General features: G+C 44.5%; 2 protein-coding genes across 3 annotated transcripts in view; one reads left to right on the plus strand and one right to left on the minus strand.

Moving 5' to 3' along the window:
- mkln1 (muskelin 1, intracellular mediator containing kelch motifs) overlaps nt 1-9,727 on the plus strand; it is a 28,469-nt gene extending 18,742 nt beyond the window's left edge. For both annotated transcript variants that reach the window (XM_085436040.1, XM_085436041.1), the window contains exons 13-18: nt 775-922; nt 1,682-1,796; nt 2,416-2,555; nt 3,198-3,300; nt 4,563-4,617; nt 5,511-9,727. In XM_085436040.1, coding sequence (XP_085292166.1) covers nt 775-922; nt 1,682-1,796; nt 2,416-2,555; nt 3,198-3,300; nt 4,563-4,617; nt 5,511-5,632 — 683 coding nt within the window. In that variant the 3' untranslated portion in view covers nt 5,633-9,727. The remainder of the gene's footprint in view (nt 1-774; nt 923-1,681; nt 1,797-2,415; nt 2,556-3,197; nt 3,301-4,562; nt 4,618-5,510) is intronic.
- Nucleotides 9,728-9,768: 41 nt separating this feature from the next.
- On the minus strand, nt 9,769-26,266 carry podxl (podocalyxin-like). The gene is made up of 8 exons (XM_085436042.1): nt 25,672-26,266; nt 14,545-15,105; nt 13,623-13,882; nt 13,489-13,512; nt 12,703-12,844; nt 12,557-12,600; nt 12,345-12,473; nt 9,769-11,347 (listed from the first exon to the last, which is right to left on the minus strand). Exons 1-8 carry the CDS (start codon nt 25,712-25,714, stop codon nt 11,153-11,155), a joined length of 1,398 nt encoding a protein of 465 aa, XP_085292168.1. The 5' UTR covers nt 25,715-26,266; the 3' UTR covers nt 9,769-11,152.
- Nucleotides 26,267-26,483: the final 217 nt, after the last annotated feature.

Here is a 26,483-nt window from a genome sequence, read left to right on the forward strand (position 1 = left end):
ACATTTAAATGGTAATTTTCCAGAAATGAAATCAGCACCACAGCATCTCATCCTGAGTCAGCTGAGTGCTGCGCTGTCAGCAGCTTATTTCATGCTCTGCCCATCGTGTGGACGATTCAGGGAGGGAAAAGCAGCCGTGCTGACAGTGGAGTCATGTTGCTGCTGTGAGCTGAGCTGTGGCTACTGTTTCTACTGGACATTTGCGCTGCATTAGATTGACCTGCCAGCGTCATAACGTGTGAACGTTTTGTTATAGCTGACCCAGAACTCCGCATTTGTGGTTTTAATTGAATTCCTGATTTTATGAAATGGCGCAGTATGAAGATGTAAACGATGTGTGCTTCAGGCCTGCAGGCAGACTCGAGCTCCTCGTTAGGATTTCATATCATAACCGTGCACAGTTCCTCCTGTGCTTCGCTCTAATCATTGATCTGCAGAGACCCCGCCCCCGTGCTGTTTTAACCTGGCTCGATCCTTTAGCCCGCTGTAATCGTAGAAGATCAACCGTGTGTGTTGGGATGTCTGATCACACCGAGCTGCATTTGCATGCTGTTCATTGTTTCTTTCTGTGTCAGTCCTTGTTGCCATGGTGCTCGTTGCTATGTTATCGAGTAGTTTTCTTTGATGGCCCCTAACGCTGCCGCTTTCTTTCATTTTGTGGAGACAGAAGTTTTGCTATTATCAGCTTGAAACCCTGACCTGATTTAGCTAAATCAGACCTGTAGGTAAATGTGTTTGTCTTTGACCGTCTGTTTGCTCCGCTTGTGTATGCAGTGCCGATGACGGGCTTCACCCAGAGAGCCACCATCGACCCTGAACTCAACGAGATCCATGTCCTGTCCGGCCTCAGTAAAGACAAGGACAAACGCGAGGAAAATGTGCGCAACTCCTTCTGGATCTACGACATCGCCCGCAACAACTGGTAGGAGACGGAGAGATAAACACTCGCTTCGTCCTACTAAAAACTTCCTCTGATCATAACCACAACAACACTCACAGGAAGTACTTTCACACACCAGCTCTTTGTAGCCAAGATGTTCACCACAACACACAGCAGAGCATGCATGCAAACACTACTCGCATGCGCTTCGCACTCAACATTTCTATACAAATGTCAGCACTGCAGAGTATTTCACGACCTCTCCACACACAGCGCTGGTAATCCCTGAGAGGTGTGTGTGTGTGCGCGTGTGTGTGCGCGTGTGTGTGTGTGCGTGTGTGTGCGCGTGTGTGTGTGTGTGCGTGTGTGTTCAGGAACACACAATGTTCAATGTCTAACAATGTTCAGGAACACGGAGGCTGCAGGCCTCCGTGTTCCTGAACATTGAGTTCAGTAAATGTTCTTGTACTCTGTGTCCAGTGAAATCCTTCAGTGAGACACCTGCAGCATCGTGTGAGCGGCTCCCATTTCTTTGAGACAGCCAACTTTTAAACGTTGGGGCGTAAACATTTTTCTTAACTCGATCAAATGGTTGTTTGAGGTTTCACACTTGGCTTTATGATTCAGGTTTAGGTTGGAGTTGTGGGTTAATGTGACTGGAAGGACTTGGAAATGCAGTATTGTCAGTAATGCTTCTCACAAATGTGTGTTTGTGCTGTAACAAACAGTTGTTCCCGAGGGCTTCAGGAAGTGTTGTGTATCTTTACCGCTGATGTAAGTTGTGTGTGTGCTCCTGCTCAGGTCTTGTGTGTATAAGAACGATCAGGCAGTGAAAGAAAACCCAAGCAAGGCTCTGCAGGAGGAGGAGCCATGTCCACGCTTTGCTCACCAGCTGGTCTACGATGAGATGCACAAAGTAATGTACACTGTATTACACAAACACAGCCCAGCTCCCACTGCCCGTTCACACATCTGGCAACACGAAGCGCTTGCGTAGAATTTCAGTGCTTGCAAAGTTGCAATGTTTACAGTGAAAAAACAAAAATTCAGTTAATGATGCTTTAAACTGTTTGTAGGTCGTCCCCTTTTCCTTAATAAAGAAGGAGAATCACTATGAACAAACAACTATGTCACTTGCAGAATTTCGATTTGCGCAGCTTGACTGAAGTCCAGCATTTTTCCCTTTGACATTCTGACCGATGTTAACCTAACAACAAGTCTGACCTTTTTTTATTTTAAGTGCTTCAAACTGTATTGTAAAAGTGAGACTTCCTGTGTAAACAGACAGCAGGTAAATGTGAAGGAAGTGTGGATTAACAGTGGAGTGGAACGAAGCCTAGTACAGGCCTGGTTCGTTTGCATCGGGCCTACAGCTCGATCAGATCAACACGTATTTTAGAAGCTAAATTCAGATGAGAGCGGTGTGTTTTATTCATACGGCAGACACCAACAGGCAGATTTATCTTGTGCACATATCTAAAACATACTAAAGAGTGAATGATAAATGTATCTTATCCTTGTTTGTGTGTGTGCAGGTGCATTACTTGTTTGGGGGAAACCCCGGGAAGTCTTGTTCTCCTAAGATGCGCCTGGATGACTTTTGGTCCCTCAAACTGTGTCGGCCCTCCAAGGAATACCTGCTCCGCCACTGCAGATACCTCATCAGAAAATACAGGTCTGTGCCTTTAAAAGCTACCAGCAGCCAGCAGTGTAGTCTATACCCTGAACCCTTTACCTTGGAGCAGTAATGCTCAGTAAGTATTCCACCTCTAAAGTGAACCGTTTATCAAGTTTAACGTGGAATCTTCTGGATTTCTCTCACGATCTAAATGATTTTATTATTGAGATTCTTCTTCTACTTTCATATTATTTCTTACTTCACATATAAGCTGTTTCTCACTCCCAGCCGGCTGCAGCAGAGAGCTGCCTCTTCATGAGCCCAGCACTCCTGGGGGCTTCTTCTTGTTAAAGAGTTTTTTTTTTCTTCCCGCTGTGACCAACGGGATAAACTAACAATAAATATGATTTTTTTTTAAATTGCTTCATTTATAGTTATAAAGTTATAAATTGGGGCAGCTTTTGTGACTGTGGTGACATGATTTGCATACGTAAAGTTAAAAAGAGTAAGTGTAACTGTAGCAGTAGCAATGCAGAGGTGCAGATCTGTGTGAGAAGGGATGAGTACTTCCTGTCTAGCACCTTTGGGAATCTAGCATGCACTTAGTTTCTTTGCTTCTGTTGCCATCAAGTTGCCAGTAGCTGTAACTGCAGCCTCCTCTGTTGGTATTCATGCCATCACTGTGTGTTGGTTTCACAGGTTTGAAGAAAAGGCCCAGTCAGAGCCACTGAGTGCACTGAAGTATCTCCAGAACGACCTGTCTCTCACTGTAGACCACACAGACCCGGATGAGACCAAAGAGGTACAAGATTTCCCTTAAACGTCTACGTTTGTATACAATCCAGTCTTTTAATGCATTCATATATGTGCATATAATAAAACTGAGAATATTAAGTAGTGCTGTCAAAATTAACGTGTTAATATTAATCTGCCATCACGGGCAACAGGATTACAATTTTTAACACACCTGGAGTGCAGAGCGACTCAGAATCCCTGCAATGTTTCTATAAAGGCATTTCGGGCAGTTTGTCCAAGTAGAGTCAGCTGCGCACATGCGCACGGGGCAGCTGGTGTGTAGTGACGGCCAGCTGCACCAATCAACTCGATGTGGAAGATGATAAACGCGCTTCGGCCCTCTCCGTGGGAAATTTAGCATTAAAAAAATAAGAGGGAACAGTCGACCCACATAAGGTATTTTGCACGTTGTGCAAGAAGGAATTCTGTTTTCACTGAAGCGCTTCCAGCTTAAAATATCACATTGACTCGAAGCACACGTTAGCCAGGATGCTGCTAGCACTTTGGCTAACGCCTCACCCAGCTTGGACACTCGCGGAGCATCGGGGCCTCAGGAAGTCGACCTCGGACACATCGACTGACGCCACGCGGAACAAACTGCAGACCTGTTAACATCACTGAGAACCTTTACACAGCTTTGGTTCCTCGTTCAAGCACGTGAAGCCTCCCCAAGACAGACAGAGAGAGGATACATGTTTACAGAGTTTTTACATGAATGTTCAACATGTTAAGTGCGATGTTTGCCCTTTTTTCTCGAGTCTGTTTGCTCATGCAAAATGAAACGTGATTAATATAGAATAAAAATAAATGATGTTTAATCATTAATCCAAATTAATCCACAGTTCCCCTGTGATCAGTCTGCATAAACATTTTAATAGTTTGACAGCACTAATATATATATTAGTGTATACTTCCCTATTAGTATCTTGTAACTGCATAAATGTCAGTTACAAGCTTAAATATAAAGTTGAAAAAATGTAATTACAGCCAGGCTATTGATCAAGTAATTGCGATTAAGCGCGATTAATCACGATCTATTGACAGCACTGCTTTAAACACTTGCTGGTTTGTGAGTAATGCAGGCGTTAAGCCTCTGCTGCAGTTGGTAGGTTGAGTCTGTGTAGACAGACGTGAGCTCAGGTGTATCCTGCCCTCATCTGCATTCAGACCGGCGCAGCACCTGCTGCAGCAGGACTCTGATCAGTGCGTTTGTTTGTTCGTTGCTGTTGAACGTTAAAGTGACTCAGACGTTTGTTCTGTGTGCTTCAGTTCCAGCTGCTGCCCTCGGCGCTCTTCAAGTCCAGCTCTGACTTCATCCCTCTTGGTAAGAACCTGTTCAGAGTTCATAAAAGCTCACGCTCTGCACACATGGGAACCATCAGGTTTATAGTCTTTATAAAAGTGTGACAGAAACTGCAAGTGGAGAGGTTTTCAGAGTAAAAGTTGCACTTAATGAAACAAGTTGGTTGCAACGCTGAGGCACAACTTTTACTTTGAAGGCAAATGGTCTTCGTTTCACAGTTCCACTCCTGCGCAGAGTGCCAGTGTTTGTAGAAAAGACTCTGCCAACCAGTAGGGGTTAGGCATTTTTCCCTAGAGACGGGTGGTTACCATGGGATGGGACCATGGGTCACTGACTGGTTTACAGTGAGACTGAAGCTTTACCAGCGACTGCCATCCACCTCCAGCAGCCACTCAGTCTGTTGGATAATAATCTTTATTTTCCCCTCGTTATTCCCGTGTCTCTGGAGAATGATTCATTGATTGTCACATGTCCCAAATGCTGGACAAGTTAATGTCACATGGTCACCAGTCATGTGTCTGCAAAACCTCAGTATTTCACTTCAGGCAGCACTTTTGTTCAGGTTGATGAAGGTGCAGGATTACCAGATATCTGTACAGCCTGTCTTCACTGCACACTGACTAAAACCAGCTTGTGACAAACGTCATCAAGAAGGTGCTGAAATGATATTTTATTGCTTCCTGTCTGTGTTTCACAAACTACATCACATAAACAAAAGAGGGCTGATGTAAAGCCATATATGTGTCTACATGATTACTTTGAGAGGTTGTGTGCTGAGGCCTGATTCTGTGCATTGAGTCTACACAGATGGTTTCCAGTCAGCATCTTCTAGACCCGGCCTGAGGAGCAGAAAGCATGGCGCTCTGCTCTGTACATGCGTCTCTGCTCACCTGCGTTTTCTTTCTCCCCCTCAGGTTTCTCAGACATAGACCAGACGTACGCTCAGCGGACACAGCTCTTCGATACGCTCGTCAACTTCTTCCCAGACAGCATGACTCCACCTAAGGGCAACTTGGTAGACCTTATCACGCTCTAGCCCCTCCCAGCCTGCCGCTCGCCACACTGCTCTGACTGAACGCCCAGCCGCACACACCGTGTGGAGACAGAGACCAGTTATTTTTCTATTCTGGAACGCCCCCTGCTGGTGGGATCACACTTCACCCACCTCCACCCCACTGATCTGCTGCTATCACGGGCTGCGTTACCATGACGATGAGGGCAGCAAACACACACACACTGCTGTCCTTGTTGAATACGTGAAATTTCTACAACAGCCTGAGGGTGTGTGTGTGCGTGTGCGTGTACACGTGTGCTTTTTTTCCTTTTGTCTTGCTGATGGAGACTGCAGGAGCCAAGCCCAGCGCATCACTTTTGTTTTTGTTTGTTTTTTGTTGTTCAAGCTAAACAAAAATAATTTGCACATTTGTTTGCTGACTCTTCTTCGATCTGTGCTTTCAGAATCAACCACACATGTCCATTCACATGTTTACATCTGAGGCCAGTTGTTAAAAAATTAAGATTGTGTTGTTTTTTGTTGTTTCTCCTATAAAACCACATGTCAGCGTCATTTTAATGAGTTGGTAAGCTGGCTTTCCTGCAGCACCTGCCCCTATTTATGAGCGTGACGGCTGCACAGGCTGGAAAAAGTCAGCAGTTTTAAGCATCGTAGGAACAATAGAGGAATGATTCTATGAGATAAAGTTTAATATATATATATTAAATATATAGGTATATAGGTTTTGGTTGCTATCCCTGTAAAACTGGCTGATAACAGTGAAATGATTGGCCTGTCGTTGAATTCTGAGTGGATGTACAGAATATGTAAATATACATATAGGAATTTGCTCCACGTGTCCTGGGCTTGTGTCAGGTCATGCTCTTTCTCCCCATCCTTATCAACAAATGTCAAAAACAAAAAAACATCAGGGTCCAGTCACTCTGTGGCTCCACATTTAGCAGTTACTTACTAAGGACAGTTTAAACGAGACGTGAGTGAGGTGCTGGTGCAGGTATCCACCGTGATCTTTGCAGAGCAGCTAAAGGTGTTTTCAGTTTGGCAGCATGTTCCTTCAATGGGAGGATGAAGTGCATGAAGCTCTGGTCTGATTATCAGTCAGTCACATATACGATCATGGAACTTCCAGCTTATAATCTGTGTTGAATATTAAAGTCTGGGTTATCAACTTTTCTGTACTGATAATAATTAGTGCTGTGAGCGTTAATCTCATTAAAATGACGTTAACGTCATACCTGAATTAACGCGGCAAATCTCCGAGTTAGCGTGGCTCGCCCGTGCGTGGGGCTGGACAGCACTAACCCGTTGGTGGCGTGCAGCCCAACGAGCGAGCCGCGTTAACTCGCTAACGGAGATTTGCCGCTTCAAAGCGGTTATGGCGTTAACGTGATTTCAACTGGATCAACGCTCACAGCACTAATAATAACTCAACTGGGCTACAGTTATGATCTTCATGACTAATCTCATCGTGTAACCAACGAGCTGCTGGCTCGGCCCAAGAAAATGGAGAGCAGCTTAAAAAAAGAAGCACAAACCGGTATCGCTAATTAATCTTCTGTTGACTGAGTTCCTGTGGTTGACCTGGATGTGCTGCAGTTACAGCTAGAAAGGATCCCACCCTGTTCTTTAGGTTCAGCAGAGTCTGTGACATAAAAGCATGCTGATTGGTCAGGTGGCAAAATAATGTGCTGGGGTCACCTTTCCCACCTTTGTTGTCGTGAACACACACAACCTTCCTTCATCGGCTGCTGTACCTCCTGATCACACAAACACAGAAGGAGATCCTGAAGCTTCTCATTGTGCGATTAGCCTCGCTGAGGACTCCTTGGTCCACGAACAGGCGCATCTTCAGATCATGGAGACATTTGCAGTTTGTAAAATTTGATCCTCAGCTGCTTCGGCTTATTTTTATTATACGCCTGAGACTTTCTTACCAACCATGTGTAACACACAGACCTGATTGTAACCTCACATACGGAAGGAAAACATTGAGCTGGGAAGTTTGGATAAAATGCTTTTGGAGGATGTCGAAGGTCCGAGTAGCTGGATATGTGTAGCAGTGTTGAAATGGACTGAAGCTGTGGCAGCTGCAGTTTCTCTGTCACCTCTGAGGGATCCGTGTTTCATGCAGGTGCTTACTCCCCATTCGCTTCCTGTTTGCCGTCTTCCCTGACTGAGTCAGACTCTCACTAATTGCATTTCACAGGAAACCTTTTCGCTTATATTTCTTCCAGTGCTTTGTTTCTGATAGCTGTGATGCAGTAGAACACTACAGACGCAGTCACACAGCTGCTGGGACTCTTGAGCACCGTCCGTCGAGCGTATGCTGTACTTGAACAGACTTCTTCCTGGGAGATTCAAAGAACGTTCGGCACAGTTTAATGAAAGAGTGGATTCTTTTACAGTCGTGTAACGCAGGCCAAATTTACGTTTCACACTCTTTCCCTCATAGTTTGAATCAAAGATGCCAACTGATTCAATCTCATTCATTGGACACATGAATTATAGATAATGCTCTTATTTTGAAATTAAAGAACCTTAAGAACGTTTCTGTTTGTTTTTATTTTTTTAATAAACTTCCATAATTTCCTGAGCTGTGGGGCTTAGTGTTGGAGAGCTGTTAGTCCGCTGATGCATCACAAATCCACGGCAGTGTTCTTGCTTCCTTTGTGCTTCAAACGTACAAAGACCTGGATTTGTCATCGCCTGCTCGATTCTTTTGTAGCTCCAAAATGTGTTTTAAAATATGAACAAATCAAATTCATTCGTAAAATGAGAGCAGTGAGTGAAATTCTAGCACACTCGACCTCCAAACAGCGTGATGATAACGTGAGCTGCGTGTAACTGCTTCCATTGACTTCCTGCTGCTATGACGATGTTACTATCTTTGCCTCAGAGGATACCACACTATATCTGTGCACTACATTTGACATGTGTTGATAGAGTGATACACTCTAACAGGAAGCTTCACTTGCAACACTGTTACCAGCTTTGTAACTGTTAACATAGTCAGCATAGTTTTCTGGTTGCCTGGCAACCATAATGGTAGGACACTTCAACAAGGCGCAGTAAATGAATAATCTTAATCTGAGCACATAGCAAGTGTTTGTCCATAGGAGCGTAGCCACTGCACCACCACACAGAGATGAGTTTGGAAATGTTTGGGTGGTGTCAGGACAGCTAAGCCCCTAACTCAGCCTCACCAGTCTACACCTGGGACGAGCTATGCTGTCATGGAGGAGGAAGTGTCCATAAAGGCCAGAGGTTTTCAATGCTGTAGAGATGAACGATGGCGAGTGTGTGGAGACGGCCTCCAAACGACTACATTTTATTGGCAGTTCTTCATTGACTTGGTGCTTCAGGCTGAAAGTTGATGTTTGGTTTTACAGATTAAACAAAAGAGACAAAGATTTCGTCTTTGAGCGTTTGGACAGACCAGCCGAGCTGCTTCCCTCCACACTTTGTGTCAGCTGTTCTTTAACGATGTGTGGTTTGTAACAAATGGCCTACTGTGTGTGTGGTCACGTTAATGACCTCACAGAGGTGATCCTTTCAGTTTCTGACATCAACACACCACCTACAGGTCTCAATGTGGAATTTGTATCCAGTTATTTCAGCCAAGACTCCTCACTGTTCACCCTTTATTCCTTCTATGGAGCCTTCCCAGGATGGAGATGCTCTGTTCTATGTTCATGTGTGACTAATCTCAGACAGGTAGCAGGGATCAGCAGAAGTGGCCTAAATTTACATACTGAGGAAGTGTAACAGTTTACACTAATAAATGTTCTTTTTGTCTGCTAATCTGTTTCGGACGAGGAGAAATGTGAAGAAGTAAGAAAATGATGACATTTTGATAACATGCAGGGCTCACCACACTGGCTGTAGCGTTAGTTTTGTGTTCAAGACTAATTCAAAGCACCTTTGTAAGAACACACAATGCCAAATACGACTTTTCTTTGTCTTTCTTTGGGTGGGACTCAGGAGTTTTAAAGCTGGTACTCTATGATCAGTGAGCACTACTCTGGATTACAGTGAATGTGTAGAAAGCCTTGCAGTATTGCATTGTATGTACTGTATATAATGAATAAAGATTGTATTTTGTTCAAGTTTTCCTAACTGCCATCTTTGTGTGGTTCATTTTAAAGGAAAGTCTCCAAAGTGGGAAAAAGATTTATTTTCAAACCTGAACAGGTACAACAGAATACCAGTCGAGACCATCCGTGCTTTACAGCTTCCAGTGTGTCAGACCCCTGCTGTTTGCCTTCTGCAGCAAACAAACCATAAATACATAAAATCCTGGTACAGTAACGTACGTGAGAAACTATACACAACTATGATAACAGTGGCAGACGCAAACACTCACAGCAGTCAAGCAAACATACTGGCTGGACTGGAGAGCCCAGTGTGATTGAGTCACTTGCACATAATATAGGTTGAAGTGAAAGTAAATGTATATTAATTGAAATTATTGGACTGATGAGAATTTCAAAATAAAAGTGTTAAGCTGGGGTTCTGCTGTGAGGGTTTAGCCCGACTCCGTCCAGCCTCACCAACAAAGAGCGTGCAGCCATTTACAGCGTGGCTCAGCTGACTGAGAATGGGCGCACGTCTGCTTACTAATAATGCAACTAACAAAGTAGTTAAAAAGTAGTTTGGCATGATTATAGCTTGTGTTTATTGTACAACAGCCACAATTGACATGGTAGAGTCCAACATGAGCAGGTCACCATGAAATTAGATTTCAGGGTAACAACTTAAAACACACTAACATAAAAAGATGTGGGCTTTGCCTTGTTGGCCCTAGAAACAACTTCATGGCTCTCCTATGCAAACCCGAATACAGGATTTCAGATGAACAGAAATGACGCCTGTTTGCATCAGAATGACTTTAAAGGACAAGAATTTGTCGTCTCTGGCTTTCCATACACAACAGAGTCAATATGAGGCACTTTGGATTCAAACCGGTCCTTTGTCCGCCCAGTGTAAGCAGCATCTCTGTGGCCGTGTCCTTCCTTCTGTAGGGTTAGTGCACAGCCTCTATCTTTAAATCACTGGGGGCTTTAAAGTGCCCCCTGATCACATTTCTATGTTAGTAACTCTAGAGTGGTCAACGCAGATGACCTCTGTTCCTCAAGAGCGAATGCAAAGTGATTGGTTTGTAATATTGCCGCTCCTTCGTCAGATGCAAGAAAACACTCAAAAACAGGTCACAGTGTGCAACCTCTTTGTTAGTACAATAGCGAACAGGCACAGAAATATGTGTAAAAACCAATATGAAAAGGTTGTGCTCCACAGGAAGTCACGCGCATGGAAAAGTGCAGCATAAACACAACAGTGATTGATTTGGTGCATTTTTCAAACATGTTTCATGAAGTTTGCTACATCGAACCGAGCAGCTTCTACACGCCACGCCGTCACCTGCTCTGGAGGAAGTGTTGCCTGGCTACAAGGGCATGAGAGACAAGAGTTTAAGATGCGTGGGTATAGCTCGATTTGTTGTGGCGTTGCGCGCCCTGTGACCCGCCCCTCTCCCACCCGTCCTTACAGGTGGGTGTCCTCCTCTTCGGGGTGGTCCTCTTTCGACAGGTGGTCCAAAGGTACCATCCAGCTGTCGTTGAACTCTCCGTTCAGCACCATCTTCTTCTCCAGCATCTCGGGCTGCACTTCCATCACTTCCAGCGTGGGGTTGTCATGGTAACCGTTTTCCACAGTGTGCAGCTCTTCTGTTAGGTGTTGCTGTGGAGATTGAGAGGGCAAAGTAAAAACATGCCCACTGTTACTTCCTGTTACACAGACCCAGTCTTAAAAAAATTCATAAATCTGAGTGGAATCTAACTGCTCTCACACGACTGTTGTTTAACTTCTAAACATACTCCAAAGTCCACAAATCCAACAACTATCCGTGGATGAATCAGGGATTCAGGCTACCACAGCTTTAAATGAAAGCACTGCACGATACGACACTTTCCTTTTGGAAAAGTATTTCGGCACAGAAGGAATTTTGGCTAGAAGAAGAGGCCAGAATCAAAACAGATAAAAAGGAGGCCTTTGCTCCTGCCCAGTCATCGTCCCCACACGGTCATATGTCCTAGAACGTTTGCTAAAAGTTTTCTCCACAGAATATTCAGAAAACCAATTAAACACCGAGTTTTGATCCTGACACAGTTCTGAAAGTGTCAGGCACCCCCGTAGGTCACCGCTGCTGGAGCTCCTGTCAGGTATTTGGTAGTTCAGTGGCTAAAAGTAAAATTGGTTTCTGCTGAAACGATAGTCCCACCACATCGATGCAAAATTTTAAAAAAGGAAAAAAAAACAAAAAAGATTTGAGAGGGGTGAAAAATCAGGGGAAACAAAAATTAGTGGCATTAAAGCATGAACCAAACCTGCAGGGACACAGAATAAAAAGTTAAACATGAATCGATGTGTCATCGTTTGTCTATCACCGGTTAGCTTAGAAGATATAACGAATAATACCATGTCTGGAACAACCCAGGCCAACACTCATCAAAGATTTTATAAGCACCTAATAAGCACATATGATTGGCTGATGTAGCCTTGAAATGTGAAGCATCTGGAACATCTCTTTTCCTGTTTCATCATCTCTATTCCTCTTTGAAAGAGGTCAGATTATAAATGAAGAAGCAAAGCGAGCAGCTAATACGTTCACTAGTTCTGGAAACTCAGACTATAATGGAAGCATACTGGGGATAGTGGGATGGATGTCTCTTCTTACCTGGTTCTCATTGTAAGGCTTACGGTGGTGGGAGGCGCAGGCACCGAGGATGACGATCATGATAAGAAGGGCTCCGCAGGAGGCCAGGATAGCGATCAGGGTTTTGTTATCGGTCTTTATCTGTTCTTTCTAGGAGAGGAACAAACAGAGGAATAAGTAGTTGCTGTAGAGGCCGAGGGTCCCGAGGCTGATCTAAAGAGCCGAATCCTCACCTGGGCGAGCTCGTCATAATACTGCTGCGCAAGGCTTTCGTTCACTGAAAGATCAGGATCACATTGATTGATTTCCAGAGAAAAATAATCTGAATTATAAACTCAGTGAATGTCCCCTTTCTGAACGGACTAGGATATTCTTTTACCTTTGCCATTTATCTCCACAGATTCGATTTTCACTGATCCGTTTTGGACGAGCCAGTTCACGGTGCAGGATCCGTTGTCCATGCTCTCCATCAGCCTCTTGCACACTTTTCTGAAATTTTTCTCGCCATCTTTTTCTTTGGTCTGCGTAAAAATGACACGTCTGTAAATGCTGTTAAACAAAAACATTGATGCACGCAGCACAAGTCCTTTTTTGTTTCATGAACCAGAAAGCGCTCTTCTACGCTGCCGTGCTGCCAGTGGGAGGACAGGAAGGTCAGAGGCCACAGCCAAGGCCGTATTTTCCTGTGTTGTGATGTGTTGCTTATTTCTGGTGTACTATTAAAGGGCACAACTGAGGGACTCAGAGGGTCAAAGCTGCTTCAAAAAGAGTTGTGGGAACAAAGGAAACTAGAGAAAGGCAGGAAGGGTTCCCACTAAGACACTTTTTCCACCCAGTGACTGAAATGGTTGTTTTGTTTTAATAGCAGGCTTCACTGCTCCACTCAGACAAAGCTCGCACGCCTAACAGATCCACCCAGCGCCTGTCTGAACACAAATGGTCATCAGCTGTTGAATCTTGTAAAGTTTCGAGGCTCAAAGGTAAAAAGTTTCAGTAACACCTAGAACAGTACGAGTGTAAGCACAGGAAATGCAGCATGTGACTGTGCATCCACAGATCCCTCAGTGATTCATGATTTTACTAATAAACTCTGCCCTGCATAGATACAGGTAACGGCATTCAGTCTGCAGGCTCTCAAATAGATCAGAGCAAAACAAAATCTTACCTCCTCGTTGCCTTTGTGGAAATACTGCAGAGAAAAACAACAAGCATCTCATTCAAAGGCACCGACACTTCTATTAGATGCAAGTAATAATGATAACAACATAGAAGCTGTATGTGCGCCACTTCAGTGCTTACAACAAACTTCTGGGTGGATGTTGGAGTCTTGATAGTGGCCGTGGTGGCTTGCATGGCTGAATCTGTAGTTGCTGTATTAACTCCTTTTTTCACACTGAAGGAGGTGCTGGAGGAGGTGCTGGAGGAGGTGATGGAGGAGGTGCTGGAGGAGGTGATGGAGGAGGTGATGGAGGAGGTGCTGGAGTCCCCTGGGTTTGTAAGCTGAGTGTTCGCTCTGGCCTCTCCAGGTACTATTGTAGATTCAGGGATTTCGGTGGAAACTTGGACCAGAAATAACAACAAGAACAACAAGAATAAGGAAGCGTCGTCGTAGTGATGCAGATCCCTCTGAGCCAGCCAATCAGTGACAGCCACGTCACATTTTAAGGTTTGGAGGAAGTATTAAAAGAACAAAATACACCACAGTCAACACCACCTCCTTTAACTTTCCAGCTACTTGAAGAACTGAGCAGATGGACCAACGCTTGTACAATACCAAGTTTAACAGGGTCAGGAGTGTGTGTGTGGTCTCCGTCACATGAGGCAACAAATACTTAAAGTAGGAACACTCGAATAATAATCAAAAATGCATACCATGAAAGACAGAAATACTGCTTTCCCCAAAATTACTAAGGAATTATGAAGTACTTAAAAGTACGTAAAGTGCAAACTGCGTCTTCTTCCCTGTAAAATACACGACGTTAAAATCATTCACATGGTACCTAAACCTGCGCACGCCGTGCTTCCACCTGGAAACGAGACCTTTTACCCTTTTTCACAGCTGTTCACATCCAAGTTTTCATGTCATTGGAGCGCAGTTTGAACGCCACGCTCTCACAGTCTTATTTATACTACTTCGGTCAGGTTTAAGTATTTGTTGTGGTGTCTTCTCACTTTAAATATTTCATTTTCAGATTCACATCCAGGGGACAAAAGTCCTTACCTGTGGGAAGCGTCTGTGCCGCGGCTACAGTGGTCAAAGCTGGAGCGCTGGATGTTGGTACTGTGGGGCTGTTTGTGCTCTTGCGTTGATCCTCGTTCGCTGATGACACATATGGTGCAGTGATTTTACTGGACAGAGAATATGTTGATGCCGTTACTGTGGAAGGCTTAGTGCTCAGCACTGATTGGGTGCTGGGGCTAGTGACTGTTTCTGATGGGGCTGGCGTGGGTGTAGCAGCCAAGGTCGAAGTGGTGATCGCAGTCGTAGCCTCTTTGGTGGGAGAAGTGAGAGCTGCTGTGGGGCTTGTTCCTGTTGTTTCTGCTTTGAGAGTTGCTGTGCTCTGAGTTGGGATAGTCTGTGTTGTCTGCACTGCTGTGCTCTGTTTGTCGGTGTTATTCTGACTGGTAGTGACTCCCGCTGTTGCTGTTGCTGCTGACACAGTTGTGGCTGTAGTCTTTGTAGGTTCATCCCCATCTGTGGCAGCAACACTTGTGACATCAGCAGGTGTCCCAGTGGCTGTCTCTGCAGTAGTATCTGCATAGACGCTGTGACACAGAAAGCCTGAGGAGGAAAAGACACGAGCGGTTACCTTCACAGCACAGCTGCATGAGGCTCTGCATCAAACCCATCAAAGACAGCATCTTATAGACCTGCATTTGTAATAGTCACTTGGGGGCAGTACAGTCATATTAGTGCATACAGTAGAGAACTGCAGCCTAATATATTGGAGTATCCAGAAAATGCAGATCAAATAAGCACTCACTGTTTACCTGTATGTCTATTTTAGTCTCCGCCTACTCTGAAGACAAATGTTTGGACCACTTCCTGAGCTCGCGGTCTGCCTGCTCTTTGCTACTGACCACGTGGTCTGCTTGTAATTTAATGAACATTATCTGCTGCTGCTGGCAACAAACGAGAAACTGTAAAGCAAAAGGAAAGTACGCATCATGAAAAAGCTCGAATCGAACATTTCTTTCTCTGTGCTGTTGTTGTTCACAGTGAGTGGAGCCGCTCTCCTCAGCTCGAAGCAGCTACTCCTGGACTTCCTGCTGTGCTGACAACTGTAAGCTATCTTTTTCTCTTGGTCTATTTATAGGGACGAGGACAGGATGCTGTGCACAATAAACTTGGAGGCACCACACCCTTGACCACAGCCTGTTTGGAGTGCCCTCTGCGAACGCTCCTCAGCACCAAGAAAACAATGGCCTTATACACCCTCGTATGACCTCATGGCAGCTTCGCTCCATGCTCAGTCGCTGGAGTTTCACCATAGATCTCTGCTGATACATGCAAACACACACACATGCTAAATGAGAGACAATGACCAAACTGTCCTGAGTAGATAAGACATGAAACGAGGGGCTAACTTGTAGTTTAGTTTGCACATCGTGTTCATTATTTAATGTTTGAGCAGAAAGGTTGTGGCGTTTGTACGCTCACATCCAGCTTTCAGTCAGCTGACTCCTCTTTAGCATCGTCACTGTATAGAAAGTGAGCAATACATTTCTTTCATATTGCAATATTGCATCTGTGCTTCAAGCTTCTTATGGCCTACAATTCAGCTTCAATGTCAGTTTAGTAAAAACAACCAGGTGCTTTGTATCGTAAGATAAAGACAATCCTGAAAACCCATCAATCAGATGACTCCAGTGAGCCGGGCGACGGTGGGAAGAGGAAGAAAGCAGAACCAGGCTCAACTTGTGGGTTAGAGGAGGGACAGGACAAAGGACGGACTCTGGAAAAGAGCCAGAGATGAATAATACCTAATGATTGAATCCAAACTGGTGCATAAACAGACAAACCAGTAAAGTGCTGTTACATACAGTGCACGGCCCGTTTCCCAGACAAACGCATCATCACGTTAATGATCAGTTTGTTTGGTTCATTCTGAAATATTGCTCAACATATAATTTTGTGTTATAACATCAAGCAGATGTGAGCGGTCAGTTTACCCCGTGAATCTGCTGCATCCTCTCGGGCAGACGGAGGCTGGCCTGTCTCCTGTCAGCCCGCTGCCTTAACACTGCTACTCAGAGACTAAGAGTGTCAGCGTTATCTGCAGCTAAGTCTCCTGACAGCAGATAACCTGCTTTTTCTTCACTGCATTTCAGAGTTTAGAGGCTCTCCTAATAGATGCTCGTATGTTTTCTTACTTTGTGTGGCAGAAATTGATCCACAAATACAAAAATATCAATCAGCTGAACCACTGTTACACGAGTGCAGTCAGAGGTGAGGCCTGTCTGCACTGTTCGCGTCTTCACAATCCACGCGCCCCCTCCCCCAGATGTGCTGTCTTGTTGGTCTTGACCCCGGTGACCCTGTCACTGATGTATCTGCTTCTTAACATGTGACGGCAGCAGCTAGTCCTGCTGTTATCTGCACCAAGCCTCTGTTTACCTCAGCCACACATTCCTCACCACACACACTACCTGTTAATCACATTTAAACATCCACACAAAGAGCTCACACCACGAATCCCAAACGCTCGCTCACTATGTGAAACGATCTGCTCATTTTATTCATCATATTTTATTAAATATAGTACATAAACAGGTATTTAAGGTGGGACATTTTCTGTCCTTTCATGATAAATACTAACTCATTTTGAATTTGATGGCAGCCACACGCCTCTAAAAAGTTGAGACGGAGCAACAAGATGAGAGAAAGTATGTAGAGCTTGAAAAAGAAGCAGGATGACCTGATTGGGTTTCCTGGCATCGTGGAGAGGGAGACGGAAAGATGCTCACTCAACCTAAACGAAACTGCATCTACAAATTGTGGAACTATGTAAAACTGTGAATATCTCGTCATCTACAGCACATGATGTCATCTAAAGATTCACGAGACAAGGCCACAGATGATTGTGGGACAGCAGTGATCTCCAGGAGACATAAAAACACGACTGTCATGGAAATCGTTGCACAGTTTGACAGACCAGCCACAAAAGAAGCCATGTGCTAATATTGATAAGAAAGGCCACCGTCTGTTGTGGAGCAAAGCTTGTTTAAAATGGACTGAAAGCTATTGTGTCGTGAAGCCTGACGTTTCTTTTTGAGAGAACATAGACGGCCCATCCTCAGGACTGTAGACTTTACAGCGCATACAGTGAAGCTGTAAATACATTGTTTGTATTAAATGCCAAATTTTGTATTATATAAATAAAATGTTACAAGCTGTCACAATCTTTCATTTGAACAGCTCTCAGTAACAGACGTCCTTTCCTGTGCTTGGACACTTGTCGAGCTCTGAATTTTAAAATATCACCTCGATCTGTTGCTGTTTCCTCTGAACATCTTCCGTCATCTGAAGCTGTCTGACCTTTCTGATCTGAATTTTGCCATGACAGTGATCTGTCAGACATCACTGGGCGTCAGACAGCAGCCTGTGTGGGAAATGACCTGCTGTCCTTTCCCTGGCTCTTCTTTCTGGCTCCCTTCAGTGAGGCAAAACAGCTCAGTGATTTGGGACTTTGTGAATTGGATCAACATCAGTATATAAATAAATTTGGGTTACAGGAAACCCTGGTACCTGAACCGACACACCAGTGCTACTGCAAAGGAAGAGCGCGATCAGGGCGGCTGCAGACGTGTTTCTGTCTGCTGAGCGTGTGTTGGTTTTTAAAGCCAATATTCATTTAGCATCAGTTTAGGAAACACCAGAACATCTGTACTCGGATACAAACATGTAATGGTCGCATGCAGTGGGGTGAAAAGCTCCTTCTTCCTCAGTCTGTTCCAGGAAATGGGAAGTCTGAAGCACATTATTCCCCGAGGTGTTGCCTGAGAACCGGCTAGTTTGGGATGTTACCGACACCTTGCTGGGTTAAAGCAATAAAGCTCCTCCAACCGTCAGCAGGTCATCTGTGCTGCTTTGGGCTCAAAGCGTCGTTTTTACCACAATAATATTTTATTTAGTAATTAATGTGAAATTTGGGTGTAGCATCATGACTGACAGCTGCAGAGAAACCTCCGCCCGTCTTTACTTCTGTTTAAATAAAACTTCAAACTGACAACATGAGAAAAAACCAACAGCCGAGTCATCATCTTGGTTTTTCTGTCATTTTGATTTGTAAAGTGAGGAAAGGAAACGACTTGGCTGACCGCTTACAGCAGCGGTCGTTCGCTGCGGCGTTTGCTACTCATGGTGTTTTAATTTGAGAACATTATCCGAGCACATGACTGAAACACCGCCTGTGCTTCATCTCGCTCCACTCACTCCTGGCTGAGAGAACATTTAATTGTTAAATAACTATTTATTAAATAAGTAGTATTAGCTAACATTAGAGGGTGGTGGAGGATCTTTTAGAGCCATTCTTTTAGAAATGGAGCAGTGAAACAGTATGAAAGCGCCTCACCACACAGGAAATGGCTTTATTGGCAAATTGTAGATAAAACATTAACGGTCAAAGCAGTCTTACATGGATCAGTATTACTGCTCTAGACTTTTAACCCTAAATTCTATTTATTGTCTTTAATCTCCAGTAGTGTATAATATTCTATGTGATCATGTTTGTTGGCTGTCTTGTAAGGACCACAGTCTACACGCTGTTTTTAAAAGGTGGATTCAGAGTATTAGAGCCTGATCTTAAGGATTAAAAATAAAGAGAAAGATTAAGGTGTTGTAACAAAACAGGACAGCAAACTTTGTGCCTTTATTTAACCAAGTGATTTATCAGAGAAATCAGTTCCATCAATTTGCTTGTTTTACTGACCCAAACATTCGCTGATGTCATCGAGACAGTTTTTAATAAACTGCACTCTAACTTGTCACCGAGGTTCCAGACATAAATCTCGATGTTTCCACAGATGCACACGTGGTAACCGAGCAGAGCCGTGACAGCAGAGCCACCATCGGCTCGTCCACCATGACGGCCTCCCATCATTCTCCTGTTAAAGATCAGCGGTTTGGCCTCTGGCCTCGACAAACAACCAGCAGTGATATAAAGGATGATGCAAAAAGAAGGTTCATGACGAAAGCTGTTGGAGATGAAACTGGGGGTTTAAACTCGTCTGGGGGTGGTTGTCTCCGTGTTAGCCTGGCACCGTGGCCAGCGCGTCTCCGCCTCTCACCCTACGGCAGCTGGGATTGGCTCCAGCCCTCCCCTGTCATCCCACATTTGATAAGCTGAAGAAAATGGATGGATGGTCCAGAATGTGTGTTTATTGTACTAATGATAGGAATTACATTTTTCTATTCTTAAAGTAACCAAAAGCTTCATTCGAAGTTATTATGGACTGTATCAGGTGTTCATTTTTCACTGAATGTGCTGTCGTCTTTGGCACAGCTCCCATGATTTATGAAAACGTGTCTCCTGAGCAGCTGTTCACGTTTGTATTCCTGAAAACATTTCTCCTCAGAAAACACTGATTTCACTTTGTATTTATTTGTATAGCACCAAATGAAAACAACAGTCGCTTCAGGGCGCTTTACGTTGTAGGGCACAGACAATAATACAGAAAAACACTCAAGCCAGCACTTGGCGACAGTGGGAAGGACAAACTCCCTTCAAATACATAGAAACCTCTGGCAGAAGCAGGCTCGGGGAGGGCAACCAGCTGTGAGGGAGGAAGGCGGGACAAAAGCCACACAGTGGAAGAGAGCCAGAACTCAGTACACGTTGATCTGTGGGCTTAGAGAAACCAGCAGGCTGGCCTTTTGTGTGAGCGTCAGCTATCGCTCCATCATGCCAAGCAGTCTGACTGTAAGCTCAGCCTGATGTGAACACGCCAAACTGAGCCAAGGGAATAAATGAATGTGGCTGTCACTCCAAAGCGCTGGTAAGGCAGTGCTACCCCATTAGCTTGTTGACAGTCCACACAAAGGCCCCTCGTTCGGTCGCGCACGGATGAGCCACCTCCTCGCTGCAGACCGCTGCAGCTAGGCCCCCATCTGTGTCCTATTGAGAGAGGTATTTCAGCTCTCTGTGGGTCTGGGGTGGGCTGCTGGTGGTGCGTGGGTAAGGAAGCAAAGGGTCCCTCTGCTTTACTGAAAGGAGGCGAGAAGCTGTGAATCTAAAAGCACTCGGTGAGAATAAAAGACAGAGACGAGCCAAAGGGAGGAGGGAGGGAAACGGTGAGAAAGAGGAATAAGATGAAGAGCAGTAATTCCACCAGCCACATGGTAACGACTGACCACACACACATTATCCACAAACAACACACTCCCTATCCTTGGAAGCAGACTGGTATGTGTGTTTATACAAGTCGGTGCTCTCATTGCAAAAGTTGAGTGTTAGACATGCGTCAGCTCGCTCCTCCTGTCACATGCGAGTACACTCAGTTTCTTCTGTCCTGTAACCATGTCTGAAGCCTAACCTCCTCTGAGGTCAGAACATACGTGACTGAAGGATGCATACATGTTTATTTATCCTCAGACCAGTTTGGAGCCAAACCTTTAGTCCAGGTGTGACAGTTATAATGTCATCAATGACACCGACCTGTACTGATGACCCAAAATATCCCTTTTTGCTGTTGTACTAATTAAAAAAACCCCATTATCAAATACACTTGGTGTTGGAAAATAATGCACATTATTATTATTTCTTTCTTTTTCATTTACTGTTAATGATTTAAACCAGGCAAGCAAATGAGGCTAAAACCAAACGTTTGATCTTGTTGAGCAGAAAGTGAGGGTGTTTCTTATTGAACGAACAAATATTTTATTAGGAGGGTAAATCACAAACAGTTTGATCCCAGCTAATGGAGCAACAGCAATTTTGTGTTTGCTCTGAAAGCTGAGACGTGAGGGGAGTGCTCGCAAACTGATGAGGCAGACGAGAATCGTGCTGAGACAGTAAGGAGTGAAAGACGAAGAACGAGGAGGAGGTAAGCTCACGTCCTTGATGGTACCAGCCACAGCGATGATTAATGGACACCTGGGTGCCAGCGTAGCATGGAGGGAAGGAGTGTGTTCTGGAGGTGAAGCTGAAGGCTGCAGCGATGGACAGCTATGAATGGCTTGGCTTTACGGAGAGTAAAAGTTCCTCCCTGATAAAACCTGCACGTGGCTGCCAGAAGTGTCTGGCCTTTAAAATCAGCTCGTCTGCAGAGTAAAGGTGCTTTCAGACGCTGCTTAGCTGTTTCTCAGCTATTGCGTTTGTGAGGTGTAAATGTTATGACATTTGGCATATGAAAGTTTATATCTACAAAAATCTCATTTTTTTCTGTCTTTACATATTTACCAGCAGCAGCCTTTTAGCTTCAGGCTTCGTGGGTTTTGCACCACAGGGCCGAGCACACAGGAGGACACTGGGATGACATCGCATCCATTTTTTGTGAGCAGGGACCAGCAAACACAGGCATGTACAATATATATTCATTTAAAACTAAATAATATGTCTGTCACTAATGAACAACTTCCGTATGACAATAATGAAAAAACCTGAGAGCTCACATGTTTCCACAGCACGGATCGCATGTTGGCAAAGCGCTCTTCTTGTAGTGCATGGACATCAGAGTTATTACTGCGTTTGAATGCAGCAACACGAGAGAGCGTAACTTAACTAGTTAGTCAGTTTAAATCAAACCAACAAATTGTCCGTATCTACTTAATTAGCATTCACTGGTTCCACTGGTTTGCAACTGGGTGCACAACATTGTGGAGCCCCACCCATGTATTTCCCTCCATAATCCAACCGAGGGGTGTGGATGGGCCGGACGCTATGACGGCAGCCTTAGGGCAGGAGGCGAGGTCCACTCAGGACAGGTCGCTGTCCCGGGGCTAACACAGAGAGACAGCACCCCACTCAGTGCGTGTCTTTGCACTGTGGGAGGAAGCCCGAGGACCTGAGAGAACCCACGACACAGATACAAGGAGAACGTGCTTCACACAGAAAGACCAGATTCAAACCCAGGACCTTCTTCACTCCAGTTTCAGTTCATCTTTATGTTAACATTCATTTGAACTGAAACCACAATGACTTAAAAACAGTTCTGTAGAAAAAGGCCTGATTGCAACACGGTGCTCAAGGTCATTTCCTGTCACCACACCCTCCTTGGGAACTGGGATGTTGATAAGGTATTTCCCCCCTTCTATTGTTACTCGGTTTTCTCCCATCGACTGGCTGCTGCAGACTCAGACGAGTGTGCCAGGCAGGCAGCTTCTTCGCTGGTGTTTGACTGAACCTGGAACCCTGACTGTCTGTTCTCTTGTAGGAAGTGATAAAGGAAAAGCAGATGGTGTGAGAAGAAGTTAGGAAGTCCGGGAGCAAACTGATAAGAAATGATACCTTCTTCTTAAATTCCATCTTATTTATTGAGTAAGCACTGATATCTTCAAGTAATAAAATGTATTGTGCAAGTTACTTTTCAGGGGAGAAATCACACTGATGATGTAACGGTTTCAACATCTTCTCACGCATCAAACAGGATACAGTTGGTGTTAAAGGGTCAAAGACCATGGCAGCATTACTTTACAGGCAAAGCTGCGTTTGAACAAACCCGCTCGCTGTGAAGCTCGGTGGTGGAGAGCTGATGTTTGTTTTGCAGCCACAGGACCCGGGCACCCTGCAGACTCCACTATGTCTATTATCAGTCCCGTAGGACAGCGAACACTCGGCACAAACAGGACAATGATTCACCAGCATTAAATTCAAATCTGCAACTGACAAAGAAAAGAATCAAGGTGGTGCAACGCCCCAGTCAAAGTCCAGACCTCCACCTGCTGCAGCGGGACCCCAAGAGAGCTGTGCATTAATCACTACGCACAAAGCTCCATGAAATGAAGGAATATTGTAAAGAAAACCCTGATTACTTCAAGTTATCTCTGCTACAAGCTGCTGAATCTCAGGGTTTTTCCCAGTTCTTAGATTCCATTTAGTGACTCCTGTGAAAACGTTTCTTTTTCACATCACTGGGCCGAGTTTTCATTGTGGTTCATATTCTGGAGTTTAGTTTCACTTAGTGTTCAAAGAGTTTGTTTAGTTTTGATTCATTTCATTGTTAATTCAGGTCTTTTTAAATATAATATGCTTGGTGTTTGTCAGTGGCAAAGGTTTGTGTGCTGTAATACAGTCTGTGAATCCAGACCTGCACTTAAAGGCCAGTGATTCATATTCATGGAGACGCTCCCATCCTGCAACGTGTGGCCACAGCAGGCTGCTCTGCAAGCTTGAGTTTTACAGCGGACTGTGCAAACCACAGCACCACTGAAATCTCATATATGTATAAAAACAATAAGACATCAGGAGCGCTCACTTTAGAGTGATCTCATAGAGCAGAGACAAAAGCAGTAGGTCTTGCACATGTGTGGAGCATTTACTTACATGCACATAGTGTTAAACAAATAGACACAGGTGGCTGTTCACAAGCACAAAAACATGCCAGCGTTTATCTTTAGAAAAAAAGGTGCTGACAGCCTTCGGGTGGAATTTTGGGGCTGTGTCGCTTACTCTTTTTCACACGCTTACAAGAAATAAATGAATAAAAGCCTCCCGTCTGAAATCACCTACTGCAGTGGTGAGAAAGCAGCAGGTGCGTAATTAAAGGAAAACACTTTTGTGGTCTTTCAGCCCTGGAGGGGGGTCAGGGGTTGCACTTCATTATTCAGGCTCCTTCTGTCTCTCTGCAAAGCTCTGAGTGGACTTTGTGTGTTTTTGGAGGGAGGGCGAAGCAGTGGTGAGTCCTCGACTGTGGGGGGTGGAGGCAGATGTTTCAGGTCTGAGCCCGAGTGCGCCACTTGGTCTGTGTTTGTGACTGTTTTACTGCAAGTTTCAGACAAAAACGGTGGAAAAACGGAGCAAAGAAGAAAAGAGCTCTTATTATTAATGCTGAGACAGAATCTGAGTTTGAAATAAAAGCATCTATAAAAAAGGCTTAAAGTGTTCGTCAGTCCAAACTCACTCCTTCATCTGTCACTGTTCGGTTCATTGATCCTGAGCTCATGTACCATTTACACTTTTCTAGTTTCTACATTAGAGTGTTGCAGTGTTTGTGTGATGCAGCATTACTACCTAACCATAACCTGCATCCTACATATGAGCTACAGTTTGTTGTTCTACAACCACATAATATAGCAGAGGGGATGAGAAGAAAGATTAGAAATGAACTGGCATTTATGTAGCTACAGTACGCACACACACACACACACACACACACACACACACACACACACACACACACACACACGAACATGTTTTTTGGGATGAATTTACACGACGAGGGGAAAGAAACAACTCTGCAGTGCCAACATGAGTAAATAAAATGTTAGATTTTACAAGTGACAACGCTGTTTTCTATTTTAAAGGTTACACAAGACTTTTGTGAGGAGATGCTGCACACTTCCACCTACAGACGATTGCAGTCAGTAATTAAGACCTGACCTCAAATCCCCAGAAAACAGCCAGGTTTAACTAACAGAGTGGAAAGCTAATGAAACAGCCAGTATTCCTTTAGGTTTTAGTGTTTCTGCTTTGATGCTAATAAGTTTATTCCACTGATTTCACATCTTAAGCTCATAGTTGTAATGCACTGTGTACTTCGTGTGCTCCATCACTGTTAAGGCGTGATGTATGTAAAAGAGTCCAGCACGATATGCACATGCAGACGACTTTACAGTTGACTTCTGTGTTTGGTTATCATCTACAATTTATGTTTCCTATAACTTAAGCATGGCTTTGTTAATTTTACCAGACTGTTAGAAGTAAAAGGAGTTTTAAACGCTTTAAAAGCTCACTGGTTCATCACTGCACTTAACCTCCTAGGACCTGGCGTCCACATATGTACAAGGGCTGATATCCACTTGTGAGGACGTTATACTGCCCCTGTGCTATTGAAATTTCAAATGAATGTCCTACTACGCTGATATCAGGCCTTTGTAGAGCAAAATCAGGTAAAAAGATCATTCTTTGTTTTTACATTCGTCAGTTCCCAATCAGCCCAGGTAGCAAAGAGAAATTAAAAATGCATGCCGTTAAAGAGTTTGGGTCTTAGGAGGTTGAACAAACAGACAGCAAAAGTTTAAAAAACGTGTCACACAGACCACCGGGATCCAGCACCTGTTGCTGCAGCACTCTTTCACGCACAATGAAGAGATAAAGAGACATAAACGATAGAAAAGCCCGAATTCTGACAGAAAGGCTGAACAAACAAACCAGTGGAGCTGTCTGATGTGAACGCGTGGGCTACTCACCGAGTAAAACTGTCAGCCACTTGATCCGCAGAGTCGCTCTCATCCTGTCTCTGATGCTCTCTTCTCCCGGATGGATTTATCCTTCATGCAGCGCTGCGCTACAATCCCTCACTTTGTATCGGGAGATGTTGCGCTAATGGTAAAACTGAGTCCTGCAGCCGGCTGTCACGCCTTTCTTCTTGAATTTGTATCTCAGAACAAATGATCGCGCCCCACGTATTGTAATTTTCTTCTTCTTCTTTTAAACTGAAAGCCAAGAATGTCTTTGTGTGTGTGCACCGCGTCTTTCTCCCCTCTCTCTCCACAGAGTCGGGGATTTGGGGGAAGAGTGCTTCTGTGGTCTCCTTGGCTGCACCGTTGTTCCTCAGGCTCTCTCTCCCACTGCTGTATCGTCAGTTCTCACTCTTCTGCAAAGTGTTCAGCTGTTTGCAGACCAGAAGCACTGCCCTGCCTCCCTTATCATGAGAAAGCAGGGGCAGATCCAGTCCCACAACTCACCGCTTCTCCTGACACTTTGGATAACATAGGAAGCAGTGAGACAATGTGTTCCACTGACTTTGATTCATTAGTTAAAATGATCAAAATTGACTGGAGGACGCGGGGTGAAGTCACACATGCAGCCGGATCAAAGGAAATGCCTGCTTCACTGAGGGGACCCGGATTCTTGTGTGTGTGTGTGTGTGTGTGTGTGTGTGTGTGTGTGTGTGAGTGTGTGTGTGTGTGAGTGTGTGTGTGAGTGTGTGTGTGTATTGCCCAGCAGACAAGGTTTGGCCACCTCTTGGACTGAAAAATGAAACCTGTGTAAGTGCCAC

The sequence above is a fragment of the Copadichromis virginalis genome, linkage group LG17 (genome assembly GCF_057382275.1).
Source record: "Copadichromis virginalis isolate Kocher_CV1m ecotype Utaka linkage group LG17, C_Virginalis_male_GT1.1, whole genome shotgun sequence".
In the NCBI taxonomy this organism is placed as follows: Eukaryota; Metazoa; Chordata; class Actinopteri; order Cichliformes; family Cichlidae; genus Copadichromis; species Copadichromis virginalis.

Excerpts from the sequence above, each read along its gene's own strand:
- podxl (XM_085436042.1), bottom strand. The coding sequence starts at position 25,714 with ATGAGAGCGACTCTGCGGATCAAGTGGCTGACAGTTTTACTCG. Across the intron at positions 13,513-13,622 it reads CATCCACCCAGAAGTTTGTT|TATTTCCACAAAGGCAACGA; the intron begins GTAAGCACTGAA and ends TTTTCTCTGCAG. Across the intron at positions 11,348-12,344 it reads AGCCTTACAATGAGAACCAG|CAACACCTAACAGAAGAGCT; the intron begins GTAAGAAGAGAC and ends CAATCTCCACAG.